Source organism: Biomphalaria glabrata, chromosome 14 (assembly GCF_947242115.1).
Source record: "Biomphalaria glabrata chromosome 14, xgBioGlab47.1, whole genome shotgun sequence".
NCBI classification, from domain to species: domain Eukaryota; kingdom Metazoa; phylum Mollusca; class Gastropoda; family Planorbidae; genus Biomphalaria; species Biomphalaria glabrata.
This window is the reverse complement of record NC_074724.1, coordinates 13,308,404-13,327,430: the sequence shown is the minus strand read 5'-3', so window position 1 is coordinate 13,327,430 and position 19,027 is coordinate 13,308,404. Positions and strand designations below refer to the sequence as shown.

At 35.9% G+C, this 19,027-nt stretch overlaps 1 protein-coding gene across 2 annotated transcripts in view; it reads left to right on the top strand.

Annotated features, from left to right (window-relative positions):
• Positions 1–19,027, top strand: part of LOC106079991 (sushi, von Willebrand factor type A, EGF and pentraxin domain-containing protein 1-like) — an 81,675-nt gene that overhangs the window by 51,468 nt on the left and 11,180 nt on the right. Inside the window, exons 9-15 of one of the 2 annotated variants that reach the window (XM_056011170.1) lie at positions 5,038–5,136; positions 6,260–6,352; positions 7,597–7,716; positions 11,876–12,019; positions 12,886–13,086; positions 15,031–15,216; positions 18,506–18,706. In XM_056011170.1, the coding sequence (XP_055867145.1) occupies positions 5,038–5,136; positions 6,260–6,352; positions 7,597–7,716; positions 11,876–12,019; positions 12,886–13,086; positions 15,031–15,216; positions 18,506–18,706 (1,044 nt within the window). Of the gene's footprint in view, positions 1–5,037; positions 5,137–6,259; positions 6,353–7,596; positions 7,717–11,872; positions 12,020–12,885; positions 13,087–15,030; positions 15,217–18,505; positions 18,707–19,027 lie in introns of both variants that reach the window. The other variant, XM_056011169.1, reaches the window with a different exon arrangement.

The window sequence follows — 19,027 nt, the reverse complement described above, 5'->3', positions numbered from 1 at the left end:
TATTAATCCTGCGTTTAGCTGTAGTCTTTACAGAAGCTTAACCATCTACCTTGGTGCTGTAGAATCTTCCGGTCAGCGTGAGTGTCAGCGTTGGGAGGTGTCGGCTCCAGCTGATAACTCATGTTGAAATCAGTATGTCCCAGCCGCTGTGGTATGTCTTCGAAGTTTAAGGAATGCAGTGGAGGCGAAGAGATGAGTAGCCAGGCTGTAGGGGCTGATGAATAGACAGGCTGTGGGGGCTGATGAATAGCCAGGCTGTGGGGGCTGATGAATAGACAGGCTGTGGGGGCTGATGAATAGCCAGGCTGTGGGGGCTGATGAATAGACAGGCTGTGGGGGCTGATGAATAGACAGGCTGTGGGGGCTGATGAATAGCCAGGCAGTGGGGGCTGATGAATAGCCAGGCTGTGGGGGCTGATGAATAGACAGGCAGTGGGAGGGGGGCTAATGAATAGCCAGGCAGTGGGGGCTGATGAATAGCCAGGCTGTGGGGGCTGATGAATAGACAGGCTGTGGGGGCTGATGAATAGACAGGCTGTGGGAGGGGGGCTAATGAATAGCCAGGCAGCGGGGGCTGATGAATAGCCAGGCAGTGGGAGGGGGGCTAATGAATAGCCAGGCTGTGGGGGCTAATGAATAGCCAGGCTGTGACGGTGGATGAATTGCCAGGTTGTGGGGGCTGATGAATCGACTTGAGATGGTAGCGGTTCCTTCTTCAAGTTTAAGGAGTTAAGGATAGATTCAGTTGCAGGAATGCCAAAAAAAAAAAAACAACAGGAACAGGAACAGGTGCAGGGGAAAAGAAACAGGAATTACATGAATCCAGGAACAAGGAATCTGATTGAGCAGCAGGCAGGAAATCTGGTGCCAAGAAAACAGAAAGTGTTCTCCTCGGGAATAGCGTCAATTAGAGAATCACATAAGGTCGATTGACACACATAATGCAGGTCAATGAGGTTAGATCAAAACAAGGGAAAGGATTATAATACAAAATGGGAGGGGGGGAAGCAATGGTGGTGAACATAAACAAGAACTATGTATGTCTGTAAGCGACCAAGCCGCAATTGTTTACATACGGCTGTCGGCCATGAACAATGTAATAAAACTTAAATATAGAGTGTGTCCGTTGAAGGGGCGCAACTCTTGTCTAACTAAAATGGACAAGGGGAGATAATTCTTATCAGAAAAGAATTATGAAAACATTGGAAAAGTATAGTTTGACCATTATGATTTTACATAGAATTTTTTAAAAGTTCCTTAGACCAGAGATTATAAAATGATACCATAAAATTCATTACTATTTTCTAAGTGCAGTGTCAATGCGTTAAACAGATCATCAAGTCGATCAGCCGAGATAAAAGAAATGAAATAGAATTTAATAATAATGTCAACACATGATGGACATAAGTTATTGCAATAAATAAATGCGTAATTATCTCGCGTAGGATTGGCATATACAATATTGAAAGGCTCCCAAGATGACAATTTCGTCTATTTGTAAGAACATTTTTATGAGTTTTAAGGATAGTTTAATAATTTCAGGAGATTTACAGGACCTTTTCATATATTTTAAATTTCAGTAGATATCCGGAAGATCCTGAAAATTCAGAAGGCCACGGGAACCCTGTTATAAGTTATAATTTCAAATAAGATATATTGTTATAATGGTTTAGTTTAATAATTTACTATTAGGATTAGCGCGGGGCGTATGAAAGTGCGGGGCCCTCTGCTGCCGGATAGGTCGACCCTGAGAGTCAAGGTGTTAAGAGAAGGGGAAGAGGAGGGGAAACTAGGCACACATCTTCTGATGGTGCTTAATATTGCAAAAATAAAATAATTCAATTCTGCATAATTTGATGAGGTCGAATGTTTTTGCTCAGGGGTCGGATTGTCAAAATATGATACATTAGCTCATACCCATGCTACGCTACATTTGAAATAGTTGGTTTATTCTATCTATTTATATTTTGCCCATAACACTAATTGACCCATCAAAAAACGCATCCGCAACACAGTTTTCTAGGGTACAGATTCTTTGTCTTTTTCCTTTTTTTTTCCATTCTTCAAACGAAGGGTCCACAAAATTCTATTAAAAAGTATGAACAAGCAATACCTACGCCGATTAGTTATAGCCCTCCAACTCCCTGCACAACAATGCCATCCACATATACACACACTATTTTTCGATGAAACACCCTTTCAATGAAAAAACATCACTACTCTCAAAATATTATAGTCCACTCTTGAAAAATATATATATATATTTTTAAACTTAAGAGGCTCCTTATTTAGAATAACCCATCTTCACAAACATAATTAACCCTCCCCCGCCTAAACTAAACCAACGAAAGCACACCGACGCAGACTTTTAATAAGCCCTTGTATTCACTGTGACAATTTTAGAATATTTTAATTTTTACTTTAGAATAGAAGCTTAATGAAAATCCAGATCTAGTCGTTTTAAAATGGTTCTACACACACTCGCTTTCATACAGATGTAAAAACACATGAATTTATCACAATGAACTAAGGATATCCCCTCACCTACAGTCTGACGATTATCTAAACCTAGAGGAAAAGGCTCCGGTCATTTCATCCCCGGTCACTTCATCCCCGGTCACTTCATCCCCGGTCATTTCATCCCCTGGTCGTTTCATCCCCCGGTCATTGAATACCTTAAGGTTTTAGTTTCCACGGAGGTACGAGTTTAATTGATGCATTGTAAATAAACAAACGCGATTGTCATCAAGAAGGCCATAGTGTTTTCAAAACAGATCTAGACCTATTTCAAAAAAAAAAAATTTTTTATCCATTAAAAATTAGAAAAGTCAAAAAAGAGTTTGTCGTTCATACTTACGAGCTCGCATTTTTTTCCCGACAAAATACATTAACAGTAAATCACCAAAGAATAGCAATATTAAAACAGTCTCAAAGCCTAAAAAACTTAAATGCTTCATATTTAATGTAACATACACATCATGGGCGTAGCCAGGATTTTTTTTCGGGGGGGGGGGGTTTGGGGGGGGATTTTTTCTCCCCCCTCCCCTCGCAAAAAAAAAATTATGTATATGTGTGTGTGTACATGATCTTTATTACATTCTGACCCTTCATTCTTTTGGAAGACGTTTATTGTGCCCTAGAATAGGTTCTTCCTGGAGTTAGTGGAAAAATTGTAGACTCCCCGCCATTCACAGCAAGGGTTTTGGGGAGCGCTTGGAGCTCCCCCAGAGCGGGGCGAAGCCCCGCCGCCAAGCACTATTTCTAGTGTTCAAAGCCAAAAAAATGCATATTCTGAGGTATCTACAGTACATTTTCCTGCTTTTAAAAAGTTTTGTTTCAAAAACCTAAAATGCTATTCTTACTGGCGCCAAGTTGTACTAGGATATCATCGCAACCCTTAGTATGCGTAATTCATTTTGTCGGAAAACATGTTCCGCAAACCTCATGCGACGCTCTGTCACAACCTTACTAAGGTGTCCACTCCCAATTCGGCATAGGATTTCCTTGATTTAGACCCGATCTCTATAACTGACTCCTAAATTCTGTCTTAGCCATCTTTGTTGAGCCACATTTAGTGTTTTTCAATTTCGGCAGATGACTATTATACGCACTTTATTAATGGAGTCCCGCCACTGGTAGAAATGTGTAACCTCTTTTGAATACGCTCTTTGAATTAGGTGACTGTAGCTTGTTTTAGATTTTATATCGAAAAGGGAAGTTTTATCGTCAAAATCATCTGTTGGAGGTTTTAAACTAAAAAATCTCTGAAGTTGTTTTTATTTTTTATTCAAAACCCCATTTAGCTACGGTCATAGAATTTGGTAACTGTAGTTTGCTTTATAAAAATATTGAAGATAGAGGTTTTCAACCTCAAAACTCTCTGTAGGGGGATTTTAAACTCAAAACCATCTGGAGGGGTTTTAAACTTTTAAGAAAAACCATCTGTAAGAGAAGGGTTAAACTCAAAACCCCCAATTGGCTTGGCTACGCTCAAATAATTTTAGTGTGTAATTTGGGTTTTTTTATTAAAGACTTATTGTTTTAACATCAAACCCCGATGAAAGGGGGTTTAAACTCAAAACCCCTTTTGGCAACTCTCATAGCATTTTAAGTGCGTAATTTGCTTTTTTATATTGAAGAGTTATTTTTTTAGCTTCAAACTCCACTGGAGAGGAGTTTAAACTCAAAACCCCTTTGACTACACTCATAGAATTTTGAGTGTATAATTTGATTTGTTTTTAATATTAAAGAGGTATTTTTTTACCTTCAAATCCCGCTGAAAGGGGTTTAAACTCAAAACTGAGTCAAAACCCATTTACCTATGCTCATAACATTTTGAGTGCGTAATTTGCTTTTTTTTATTATAATAAAGAGGTATTTTTTAGCTTCAAACCCTACTGAAGAGGAGGGGGGGTTAAACTCAAAACCCTTTGGCTACGCTCATAGAATTTTGAGTGTGTATTTGCTTTATTTATATTGAATAGGGGTTTTTAAAATCAAAATCTTCCTTAACTCTGCTCTTGGAATTTGGGGATTGTCGTTTGCATTTTTGTGTTTTGTTTTTAGAAGAGAGGGATTTAACTGCAAAAACCCCTGGTAGAGGGTTCTAAACTCAAACCCCCCCTGGTAGGGGGTTTTAAACTCAAAACCCCTTGGCTGCGCTGGGGCAAGTGATGGTTTAGTATTAAAATGACACCCAAAATAAACAAAATCAAAGCAAAAAATGAGTTACTTAATTCCGATCCCCCCCCCTCAGGGGGGGGGATTTCATTTCGTGGGGGAGGGGGTTTGAACCCCAAGAACCCCCTCCCCCCCCCCCCTGGCTACGCCCATGATACACATACATTGTAAACATCAACAACAGAGAGGAAAACTGTTTCCAGCACAGATAGAAATAGAGGTCAAAGAGTTAATAAGCTAATGCTGTAATTGTTCTGCAAAGCACATAATTTGTTCTTGTTATTCTATTAGATATAAGCTATCCATTGTCTTTTTCACCCTTTAAAAAAATGTAATGATAATGTTGTTTTTTTCTAGAATGTCCGAAAATTTGCATACCAAATGACCCGTGTAAATATACAGGGACCAGTAGCTGTGTGTGCCCGAGTGGATATTATGGACAAGAGTGTTCGAAGCGTAGGTTGTTTTTTTTTCCAACGGTTTTTATTATTCGTCTGATGACAGAGCGTACTACAACGGTTATCTGGACACATCAATTAGTTGTTTTTTTTATTTTATTGTTCTATTTTTTTAAAACCGATATCGATCATATGGGATTTGGTAAACTCATTGTTTTCTTTAAATTTTGTATTCCTTGCATTGATCAAGCCGTTAATGTTCAAGTGACCTAACAATGAAAGCTAGTTACTTCATTAACCGGCAAGTAGAATCAATTCATGTATAAATTTTTTTTTCTCTCAGTGAAAATAATATCAGAACATGTATCTCGAAATAGTGGGAAAACACTGTCTCGCGAAAGACATATATATTTATGCACAACAAAACATAAAAAGAATTAAACAATCTTATAAAAGGGAAATAACTGCAAATTTAAAGCCATATTTCTCAAGGTGGTGAAGTTTATTTGTCCCTTTTCAAGATTAAATACTAAAAATTAATTAAATAATAACAATATATAAATTTAGAGTAATTAAACCAGCAATGCTTGATTTGGAATATAATTTTCAGGATTATTTTTAAGAAAGTGTCTGCTTTTGTCAAGATACAATGTTTATCACTTGTATGTCACCGCGTACGCCCCTAGTGACGCTACTATTATATATGTCACAGATTCCTTATTATATTTATACTTATGACTCGATAGAATCTATCTTAGGTCTCGATACGTCTAGGTGTCCATGGTTCGGTTCTAGTTAACGAAATAAAACAATTAAACCACTAGATAAAACACATAAACTTTAATCAGCTTTACTGCATATCACACACGCTGATCTCTGTCTCTCTGATCAACCTCTGACAACAAAACACACTTCCGGTCATTCGCGCAGAATGTAAAAATAGATTATACATACATACACACTTTCATCCGTGACAATATATATATATATATATATATATATATATATATATATATATATATATATATATATATATATATATATATATATATTGAGAGAGAGAGAGAGAGAGATACATAGTTACAAAGATATAGATAGATAGATATCACCTTCAACTTTTGCATCTGTCTAATTTCACGCCCCAATTCTATACTCTTTAATCAAATACCCAATTTTTTCAGGCTGTAGCCCAGGATGTCTCGACGATCCATGTCACAGAATCAACGGTACATGTCAATGTAAAGAAGGATATTACGGTGACAAGTGCTTGAAAAGTAAGCATTTCTTAATTGCGACGTTTTAACTCTTTCTCTCCGTAATTATTTACCACATTCTAGTGGAATCAACGTTGGTATCGTCAGTTAGGAGAGAAAATGTTAACAAAGCTTATATCATTTCATTCTGTCAGTCTTTCGGTCTGGTAAAAATCGTGTTCGCGTTATTTCTCTGACACCTAATCTTAAATCAAGCTGAAGCTTTGCACACTTATTTTTTTTTAACTTTCGAAACATAAATCAATAAAAACAAAAATTCAACCAAAAAGTGAGTTAGTTATTGGCAATGAATGATTTGTATGCCATGTAGAACAAATGAAGAAATCTGTACTTGATTGAAGGTGAAATCTTAGCGAAACAGCTCACTTTATACTTTGTAGCAAGAAATAACTCCGCCATCTGCCGGTCCCAAGCCCGGGTGAGAAAGGAGGAATGTTTTGCGATGAGCCAGCGACATAAGGGACATAAGGGATAGCTCTAAGGCCTGGAGTCTTCTGAGAAATCTTGAAAAAGCTTTGCGTACGAAAACAAAGAAGAAAAATGCCCCCTTGTTAAACAACTATCTTGATAAAATCAACAAGGTTACCAAGAAGTCTCCAATGTCCAAAGCATTGATAAGGCTCGCATAGTTGATGATCAAAAAAAAAAAAAGATCGAAAGGAACCATTGACCGAAAATGCTGGGGTGGGGTGGGGGGGGGGGAAACAAGTAATCTTCTCTTCTCTGCACTGGTGGATCCATGGGGGGGGGGGCGGTATAGGCGGAGTTATTTCTTGCTACAAAGATCGCCCCCCCCCCAACTCGGCCGACCCAGCTCCCGAAGTTTTTCATTGAAAGTTGTGTATTTGTTTGGTTTTTTTTGGAAAATATGCTTGCATAGATAATTAAAAAAATTAGTTGGTTTATTTTCGGAAAAGAAAAAGTAGCCGTTGCATTAGAACTTTGAATGATCTAAAATATCATGCTGTCCGATTTTCATTTTCTCTTCTAGTTTCTGATATCTAAATGGGACGGACGGACAAACGGACAGACAAGCCACACAAAATTAATAGCGTCTTTTCCCCTTTCGGTGGCGCTAAAAATGAGGTAGCTTGATACGAACCAGGGACTAAGAGACCTTATACATACCACGATCATGCAGAAAAAGTTTTAGATTCTCATCAGATTTCTACATGATTTTTTCAGTAATTGAAAATCATTTGAGATGACTAATACAATTTAATTCATATTTTGAATCAAAACAGCTGGTATTCTGGACAAAAATAATAAATGGAGCAGCCATTGTAAAAGTAACTGCTCGGAAGAAAAACGTTTCACATCTGACCAATGCTCAATGGGCTGGTTCGGTGAATTCTGCCAATACAGTGAGTTCTGATTTGTACCACTATTTATATATTTTTTTAAATTGCATTTTTTTTTTGGCAAAAATCTTGTTGCAAAGTGTTTATATATGTATATATACTAGCCGGATATTACCCGCGACCTGCAGGCCTTAGTTTGTATATTACTAACCTAGTTGATGGGATTTAGATATAGGGCCTATGTCAAACTTAGCTAATGTTCCTTTCAAGTTTTCTCTTTTGCCACAAAAATAAAGAAAGTTTACCTGTTGAGCCGATACATTCATATGGAATATAAAATATTATGGAAACGGGATTTGTAGAAAATATTTTAATAGAGGTAAATTTATCTATTAAAATGTAAAAAAAAAGCGCGTGAGTAATGGGATATAAAGTACGTCGGGATTTCTAAATTTGCAGAACTAAGGAACGAATTTATGTAAAAATGCTTCTAAAACACATATCTGAAGGTTAGTTTTATGAAATATTGAAATAAATGGACTATATGTTAAATTTTATGTGTGAAAGTAGAAAAGAATCTTTGCAAATTGTAGTTCAAAAATTAGATCTAGATATAGATCCTTTCGGTCTTGTCTTATGTAAACATGGCTATATGACATAAATCCATGAAATAGTAATACTTTCAAGGAGTTGTCAACCTTTTTTAAGGGTCCTAAGCTTGTTTTAGGGCTACTTTACATAGGCTACTGTTCCAATTAATATCCAGGGATCAAATATGCCAAGTTTTATCAAGATTGGTCAAACGATTGTTGGTTTCTAGTTTTAAACCAAAGAAACGAAATGCATCCGCGCAACATAGCCATTTTATTTCATCCATTGAAATTCATCTCTAAAACCTAGTGCTTTTCTAAACCTTAGCAATACGTATTTAGATTTTATTTTTAGATTTTGCAAATAAATTCAAAACAAATCTGTGAACGATTTGTAAGAAAATTAAAGTAATTTAGGTCGACTTCTTGTCAAAAAAAAAATCCAGAAGATTTTTTAACTATTAAAAAGCTTTTGTTATGTTTCAGCTTGAAATTTAATGTAAAATAAGTCTAAAAAGTGATCTTCAATAATCTTTTCTAGTAAATTGCTTTCTTATTTTAAAATCCTGAACTGCTTATTGTCGATATTTTTGAAAAAAAAAGTCACTTGACATACATTTGTTTTAAGATGAAAGTTCGGAACAATTTGATATTGATAATTAAACTATGGTGACGTATTGCCAACAAATATAAGTGTAATATTACTCAATTATACAAATTCAAACAATCATTTGACATAATTTTTTTTTTAAAACAATATCCGGAACAACTTTATAGTTAATGAAATATAAGTCAGTATAGAAATCTTCATTTAGCATTTATATGATATTTACATTCAAAACTGGAACAACATGTTATTGATCAGGTGTTTTTGCAACGTTTAAGCATGGAAATTTTATGTAATATATGTTAGAAGAGCAAAAATACTCTGGCATTGATTTGTTTCTTCAAAAACACGCGGAACAATCCATTATAGATACTTGAAAGTATTGAGATGTTTCGGTAGGAACATTAAAGGTTAAATCAGATTTTAAATAGCTTTTAGAGTTTTTCTTTTATATAAATGTGACTGACAGACTGACCGACAGACCAAACGCACAAAAAATAAGCGTCTTTTGTTCTAATGGGGCTCTAAATAAAAAAAAAAAAAAATATTATTATTTTAAAATTTTTGAGGGAACTGATTAGTAATATGTCTTGCCGCTGCTTGTCAAACTACTGCATAAAAGTCACTGCATAAAAAGTCCATTTAAAAAAATGTGCGTGATATTTAAATACAGTGCATTCTTAGCCTTTATAAACAAACGTAAATGTTTTCTTTTAATTTTAGCAGCTAGTTGACCAGAAAAAAACATCTTTAACTATTATTTATATTTGTTATGAACATTTTTTTTTACATTTTATGAATATATTTGAGTCAGTAATATTAAAAATAAACAAAAAAATATCTTTCTTTGTTATCCTATTGTAACATTATTTCCCTTAAATTTATGTATTGTTTTAACATTGTTGTATTTTTATGATAAAATCTCTTGCATAATTAATTTTATAAATTAAACGGTTTGCTTTTAGAAAAAAACAAAAGTAGCTGTTGCACCTAAACTTTTCAAGCCGCATCGCATGGTGAAATTATATTTTGTAATTTTTCTTCTAGTTTTCGAGATCTGAGTGTGACAGACGGACAGACGGACATTTTGTACAAACCTAAATCCAGCTTTTCCCCTTACGGGGCGCTAAAAAGGAGGAAACCTAAACGGGTATTTCAACGAGAAACACGTAAACAATATTTAAATCAAAAAAACAAAGCTTACACGAAGTATAATAATATCGATTAGTTTGGATCAATCGTGTCATTAAATTTGTAATAGATCTACATTGTAGATCAACAACAATAAATCTGTACGATGAGAACATTTTTAACTAGTTTTTATTTGTTTTTTCAGTTTTGTTCATGTTTTTTAGCTTTCTTAATACGCTATCATCCTATCACTGAATGAACCGATTTGGAAAACTTGTGGGGAACGGGGAGTGAAAGAAAGAGATACTGGGTGAATTTTACCCTCATTTGTTTTTAAAAACTTTTAAGAAAAAAAAAGGGAACGACCTGAATTTGAACACATGGCTCTCACCTCCTCAAGCCGACATACTAACCACTCTACAAGTGAAATGTTTATGACTAACGAAGATTGTATCGTAATACATTTTTTTTGGTAATAATATAGAGCGGTTACCTATGCAGAGGACTAATTAAGCTTTTACCACCAATTTACAAATCTAGTGAAGCACAATTTCTTTACTTTTTTATAGATACCAAACAAAATTTCAGCTTGATCTAAGATTGGGTGTCGGAGATATAATGTGTACAAACTTTTTACCAGACAGACATACAGACTGACAGACAGAGTGAGTTGATATAAGCTTTGTAATAAAAAAACAAACTAAACAATCTAGTATCAATAATGATAGGCCTACTTCTAGACATATATGCAAGAATTCTAAATGTTTAATAAAGTAAATACATTTTCTGACTTTGAAAGATTTGTCTACCGTCTTTCTTCATTCCTCTCTGTCTTTCGCCTTATCTAGAACCTCTTTTAATGGCTTTTATATATCGCTACTTTTATGTTTAAAGCATGCTGAGAGTGCTATGGTCCTATCTCATGTGTGGCCCATTGGGATGGAGGGGATATCTGTGCAAAGGTGTTCCGTGCTGCCTTAAGCCGCTTAGTAAACACAGCTCTGCTCGAGCCTCCTTCATAGATAGCCATATCAAGACACGTTTAAGAGCAGATAGCCTTTCGACCACGCTTCCAATAGCTTTTCCTGTCTGCCTCTTTTCTTTTTCCTGGTACTGTTCCCTGGAGGAATGTCTTTTCGAGCCCCCGAAGACGTTGTATTATAGCCATAGATTTTTAGCTTGCGTTTTTTTTTACAATAGTTAGCAGGTCATTATGGAGTCCAATGGCTGGGACAGACCGACAGACGAGGAAGCAAAACTAATAACGGCTATTAATTCGATGACAGTCGAAGTGGTGGCATAAGCTGATTGAGTCCCTAAAATACATAGTCGTTATAAGTACCTCACTAGCAGAGTGGTTAGCACGACTGCACTGGGAAGCGTTAGTCACGAGTTCGAATTCAGGTCGATTTCCCCCCCCCCCCCACCTTTTTTTATGTAAATACTTTCAAAAAAACAATAACTGTAAATTCCACCGAGGTATTTCTTTCTTTCTACCCGCTCCCCCCCCCTCCCATTAATTTTCCCAACTGGTCAAGATAAGTGATAGGGGAATATTGTAATGAGAAAGCTAAAAGCATGAAATAACGCTAAACAAAACAATAGATAAAAATATTCTTAATAGTACAGATCGGATGTTGTTGTTGGTTTACATTAAATATTAAATATTACGCCATTATGAAGTCATATGTCAAAATGCAGGGGCCCCTAAAGAGGTCAAGCCCCCTGGGCCCCCAAATGATGGCACCACTGCTAGATCTAACGGTAGTTAGAAATTGAAGTGATTATGATAAATATTCCCTTATATAAACTTCTTTTTTTATTTATTTATTTTTGATTGTTTGATGAATTGATTTACATAGGCATTTTATTTTGATATCTTCCCTTACAGAAGATCTGGGTGTGGATGCCATTATGGACAATACAGTACTGAACGACAACAACGACAGCACGTGTGTGAAACAGAACAACGTTACAGTTCACTGGCAAAAGGAGTTGCAAGCTATCACATGGATTCGATTGGTCTTAACCAGCAATGGTAACAAAGTACACACGACTCATGGATTTGGTTTCTATTTGAGTTTCACTCCTACCAAAAATTAAAGCTCTTCATTGAAACTTTTTTTTTACTAATGCTGTCATTTCCAGGTTAGCTTTATAGCCAAAGAGATTTTACTCGTGGCTCATATATTGGGTTAGGCGTAACTGGCGAAATAAATCAGCTTCGGGCGTGAGGGGCTCTATAGCCTTGGAGGGCTACAAACCTGTTCATATTCCAAATGACTCGTGAGTCAACACTCAGGAAAAATAAGGAGCCAGCATAATGTACCACATAATGTACCACATAATGTACCACATAATGTACCACATAATGTACCACATAATGTACCACATAATGTACCACATAATGTACCACATAATGTACCACATAATGTACCACATAATGTACCACATAATGTACCACATAATGTACCACATAATGTACCACATAATGTACCACATAATGTACCACGACATCATTTGTCCTCTAGATCGCCACATTTGAAAGGGAAACTCTAAAAATTCTTAGCTCATATAGAACACACCTTACAATGCAAATCTGGGATTTTCCAACAAAGTAAAATTCTGCCTAAAATATTTCTTTTCCATGAGTTAATCCAGCAGGGGCTGCTTGTGAGTTTGAATGATAACACAAATTCTCACTGTAAAGTGTTTAATGTATGTTGTTTTGTTTTCTTAACTTTAATAATTTTAATAAAATTCACACAAAAAAAAAATTAAAAAAAATAAAAAATTCAAATTTGTGTTTTTCGATCCTTAATGTGACAGTAACTCTGATCTTGAAAAAAAAAAAGGGCATTTTGTATGTATACTAAATACAATATTTACAATGTGGTGTTTCAGATGATATCAGTGAAATAACAATACAGTTTAATGATGAAGAGATAAGCGGCCCATCTTTATTCTGCGATCCTAGTGACTTCAAATATCGCAAGTATGGAAACACATCAATAGATTTCCATTGTGAATATTCCTACTTCCATGATTTAGTACACATATCTTGGCAAAGTGACAGCTCTATATGCTCTGTCTATATTAGCGGAGGTAGCAATAGCTTTCTATATCATTACTTCAAAAATATATTTAGGCTTTTTTATGCTTTTTTAACGATCCCGTAAGGGGAAAAGACGCTATTAAGATTTTGTAGTCTGTCTGTTCGTCTGTCCGTCTGTCACACTCAGGAAAAAAAGAGAAATATGAAACATTTTATTTCACCAAAAGTTGAGGAGCAAGATAACTTTTTGTTTTCTAAATGCAAGCGATTTTTTAAATTAAAATACACCACTTTTAAAGCTATACATAAATTTATATTATTTTCAGAAACTCTTGTAAATATATCGTTATAAGGTGTTAGAAAAATCTTCACAACAATATAAATATTTATTAACTGTGTTTTTCTGGTACGCTAGCTACAAAAATTAAAAGCAAAGGTTTGTGTTTATAAGGGATAAGAAAGCACTTTGTATGTTAATGTCACGCACAGTCTATTAAATTCGACCTTTTTATGCAGTGAGTTTTGTACAGTAGCGTGACGGCCGCGGCCTCGGAATACTAAATAAAAAAATCTATCGAAAATAGATTGCTTTAGGAGGAAATCATTAAATATCATAGTAAATTTTGCCCTTTCAAACCTTGTGACCTATGTGACAGATGATGTTAAGGAGTTCTGTTTCTTTCACCAACGGTTAACGAGCAGGGTGTTATGTAGCCAGCACAACGACGAACCTCCTTTACTTTCCCCAAATAAAGTCAGGTACCCAGTAGAGTTGGGTGGACTCAGGGACACCCTAAAAAAAACAGAAATTCAAAATTCTAATAATATAAAATATTTGTTTCAAATCGGTATTCCGACTTATATTTCATAAAATCTAATTAACAATATAATATGTTATTCGATCAATCCATCCCAGTGGCGCTACAGCCCATAGAGAGCTCTGGCCTGCTTCAACACACCCCTCCATTCAGATCTCTCCTGGGCCTTTTGTCTGCATCGCTAAATCCCAAGCTGTTAAAGATCTGCCGCCACGTCATCAATCCATCGCATTCGGGGTCTGCCTTTCGTTCGCGTTCCTGTTTCCTCCTGCTTTATTTTCCTTTATTTCTGTTAGTTATTCCAGATTTTTTTTTCATAAAAAAACAAAATTACGTCAAACGATTGATTTCAATCGCCCGTTTTAGTTATATTACGCTCAATATTGAGTTTTGGACCAAAACGTCACAAAAATGTAATTGTTGACCATAAATCTTTCCGATTTTTCAAAAAAAAGTAATTTGTATCAACTGAATTATTTTCAAAATATCCACCATATGTTTTTCACGTTTTTGTTTTGTGAAAAAGCTATCTAGTACTAATGATTGTTGGAAATATCTTACATTTAAATTTCTTGACAAAATTAACAAATCTTATAGTCGATAGTGGGTTGTTGTTTAATTTTTTTTTATATATTTAAAAAAAAAAAAAACGACAAATAATTGTTTTAATTCACTAATTTCACAAATTCACATTTAATGTTCTCACCAAAAATCGAATAATCTCATTATCAATAAAAGGTAGTGTTTGTATTTTTTGTTTAAATTTAAGAAAATTAGTGATGATACCTGTGCGTATCGTCACAGAAAAAGCACAAAAAAATATAGATAGATAGATAGATAGGTAGATAGATAGATAGATAGATAGATAGATAGATAGATAGATAGATAGATAGATAGATAGATAGATAGATAGATAGATAGATAGGTAGATAGACAGATAGATAGACAGACAGACAGATAGATAGATAGATAGATAGATAGATAGATAGATAGATAGATAGATAGATAGATAGATAGATAGATAGATAGATAGATAGATAGATAGATAGATAGATAGATAGATAGATAGATAGATAGATAGATAGATAGGTAGGTAGATAGATAGATAGATGATAGATAGATATTACCTATTTTCTTATAAAGAATGACTTTGAGTGACTTCAAAACGTTTCCCAGAAAGAAATATGGCCACAACTGCGAGAAAAGTGAGATGGAAGAATATAGGCAAAAGATGGACACCCATTGAGACACTAAATGACGGTTACTATGGCAGCGATGGCTGTTTGATAATGAACTCGAGTATAGCACTAGAATTTAATTTCTGGAATGATATTTTCTCATCTCAAATCATATTGTTTACAGGTAGAGTTCTTGAGTTTCTAACCTGTTCATAAAAACGTACTGGGCCTCAGAGTCAGTCTGTCTTGGTGTAGTAAAAGTAAAGTTCCCCTTTCAGACCGTGTGGTCTATAGGGCAGATGATGTAAAGGTCATATGTTTCTTTGGTCTACGGTTAACGAGGGTGGCATGTTCCCAGCTCAACCGTAACTATTATCAGATACCCACTCATTAAAGCTGGGTGGACTCAGAGGCGCCCAGAGGTCCCGAAATTAAGAATCCCATTCTCCACCAGGATTCGAACCCGGTTCGGAAGCCAAACGCTGTACCGCTCAGCCACCGCGCCCCCTCTAAGTGTATTATTTCACACATTTTTCTTTTAACACCCAATTTTCGGATTAAGTTGAAATTTCGCACTACTTTTTAATGTGGATGGTAACACATACATGAATTTTAAAAAAAAATTAAATAGTTTTGGCAATTGTGTTTTCAAAAAATGTACAAAACACACTGGCGGATCCAGAACTTTGGATTGGGGGGGGCGATTTTTTTCCAAACCCTAACCCTAACGCCCAGTAAACCCTAACCCTATACATAAAGGTGCGTAGAGCGTATATATAAATATATATATATATATGACATATGAGAATAAAATAAGACTGTTTCTCAATCTTCGGCGAAAAAAAAACGGAACAAAAAACAGTCATGTTGAGGCCTTTCTCTTCCAAACTTGGGGGTCTGGGAGAGCGCTGTAAGCTTTCTCAGTGGGGTTCGGGGCAAAGCCCAAACACCCAAAAGCGTTTTCTTGCTTTTTTCACAGCAGAAACGCATTCTCCAGACATCTACAGTTCATTATTTATCCATGGTTTCGGGGCAAAGCCCCTACGCCAAAAGCGTTTTCTTGCATTTTTCACGGCTGAAACGCATTTTCATGACATCTACAGCTCATTACTTATTATTGGTTTCGGGGCAAAGCCCCGATTCCAAAAGCGTCTTCTTGCATTTTTCTCAACAGAAACGCATTCTCCTGACATCTACAGTTCATTATTTATCAATGGGATTCGGGGCGAAGCACAGACGCCAAAAGCGTTTTTTTGCATTTTTCACGGCTGAAACGCATTTTCCTGAAATCTACAGCTCATTACTTATTATTGGTTTCGGGGCAAAGCCCCGGTTCCAAAAGCGTCTTCTTGCATTTTTCTCAAAAGAAACGCATTTTCCTGACATCTACAGTTCATTATTTATCAATGGGATTCGGGGCGAAGCACCGATGCCAAAAGCGTTTTCTTGCATTTTTCACGGCTGAAACGCATTTTCCTGACATCTACAGCTCATTACTTATTATTGGTTTCGGGACAAAGCCCCGATTCAAAAAGCGTTTTCTTGCATTTTTCACGGCTGAAACGCATTTTCCTGACATCTACAGCTCATTACTTATTATTGGTTTCGGTGCAAAGCCCCAATTCCAAAAGCGTCTTCTTGCATTTTTCTCAGCAGAAACGCATTCTCCTAACATCTAGAGTTCATTATTTATAAATGGGATTCGGGGCGAAGCACAGACGCCAAAAGCGTTTTCTTGCATTTGTCACGGCTGAAACGCATTTTCCTGACATCTACTGCTCATTACTTATTATTGGTTTCGTGACTGTTATATTGAAAAATTTCGTTTGAATTATAACTTTTCAAAAGCAAAGTCTTTCCTAAAATAGTTATGATAAATTCATGTGAAATTACACAAATTCTGTCTGGAAAGGGGAATGGCGGTAAAATGAAAACAAATAATCCTCGCTCCTTTTTATAATTTCTGCTAATGATTGCATTTTGCATTAAAGAATAGGGGTTGGGCGACTCGATATAAGAATTTACTTTATAGCATATATAAATTATATTAGTGACAGATTTGTTTTATTTTGTAATTTCTTACTGTAATACAAAAAGAAAAAGTATTGATTTGTCCGATGGGGGGAAGGTATCGCATGTATCGCACTTCCACCTGTTATATTAAATAGATATTCGACTAATTTTGTTCACATACTTTGATTTCTCCATAAAAGTAGAACCGCCCCTCCCACTCAAAGGGCTTAGAAGGGAAGGGCAGTAGAGGTATTCGCTCCTCCCCTTCCAATCGGCCAACAGGTGAACGACATAATATAAAGACCGGTTAAAATACCAATAACAAGCTTTAATCATAAAGATATTTAATTGATTCTGTTAGCAAGCTATGATTTCTACAAATAAATAGGACCGCCCCCCCCCACTCGAAAGTTTATGGTGGGGTGGGTGGGGCGGATTGATGCCACCGCCCCCTCCCGACCCTACCAAATCGGCTAAAATACTGGAAGGAGGGGGGAAATAATCTAAAAATAGGTTGAAATATAAATAATTAGTATATATTATTAACATAAGTAATAAATTCGTATACAAATTTTGTGAATTCTATACTAAAATTCGTCCGCCCCCCCTCCCCTCGGAAGGAGGGGGGGGGGGGGGCTCGGCCGAGTGGGGGGGGGGCGATCGCCCCTACCATCCCTTGGCACTGGATCCGCCAGTGACAAAACAGGAAAACAAATTGATTTAATTTTTGTAAAGATACCGGTTGCAGAATTATGATTATTAATTATAGTCATCTGCTTTAGAAAGCAATCTCCTCTACCTCCATTTAAGTGTTTACTCATTGTTTTATGCTTAATCATTTAACAAATATATAATAAATATATAATGTACAAGGGTGATGATCCACTAATCAGAAATTCTCCCACTTGCAGTGGACGAAATAATACAAACATTGAACTTGTCATCATTCAGGTTTGGTCTAGGGATACTAAGGTCATTTCACGAGTGAATCAGCAGTGGTGAAGTCTTTCTTTGTTACTTCGACCTCATAGGTGTTGAAAGATGACATAATACAATTGAGGGGTCGAGAGGCTAAGTACGCGTGACTTTGGTTTGGCTACCTTTGAAGGGGGCTTGAGTTCGACACCTGACTCGCGCAGAGTTGTATAATCAAATTGGACTATTCGTTTTTTTTTATAAATCTCACTGCTCTATTTTGTATTTTCTCTAGTTTCTTTATGTTTTCTTGAATTGAGGGATCCCAAACAGAGGAGGCCTATTCACCTATATACATCTACCACCATGTTTCCATTTCGTATCAGGGAGATAACATTTTTTCCAAAAATATAAATTATTTTACAAAGTTCACTTTAGGCCAAATAGCTTAGCACAGCCTCTTCCTTTGTAAATATCTGTACAGTAGCACGCTATGAAATAAACACAATTTTAACTTTCACCAATGAATGTCTTGCGTTTTAAAGACTTTCCACGAGAGGATGGACATGGAACCTTCTCTGTGCTGCTCATGGGTGCCCGTGAAGATCTTGTCTTTAACATCTCGACCAGCAGAAAAGATGTATTTGTCCAGAAAGCCATTTTTGGAGCAGCCTATTCTTTTAGGTCTGTAAACATAAGAGTATTGAGTGGGACATTGCATCTTTGTGAAGTGGAAATCTACGGAGGTAAATAAATGTACATTTTGTTTGAATAATTTTATTTTAAAGAATTATTCTTTAAATATTTTTCTCTTGCATTTTCTCTTATTCCCTATTAAACTCATTACAAACAGTCCGAGATGGCTCTAACGACTAGAAATTTGTTAAGTTGTAGACATCTATGTATATATTGGTAGGGGAAAAGAATAGCTAAAGTGTATATTTCAAAATATAATCATACTTGAATATCCCACCGGCTTCGCCCGTTGTTTTGTTCCAAGGCTATATATTGTTTATTTTGCCATGGACCGACTCCAGTTTTACAAAGCTTCTATCAAGTCAGTCCGT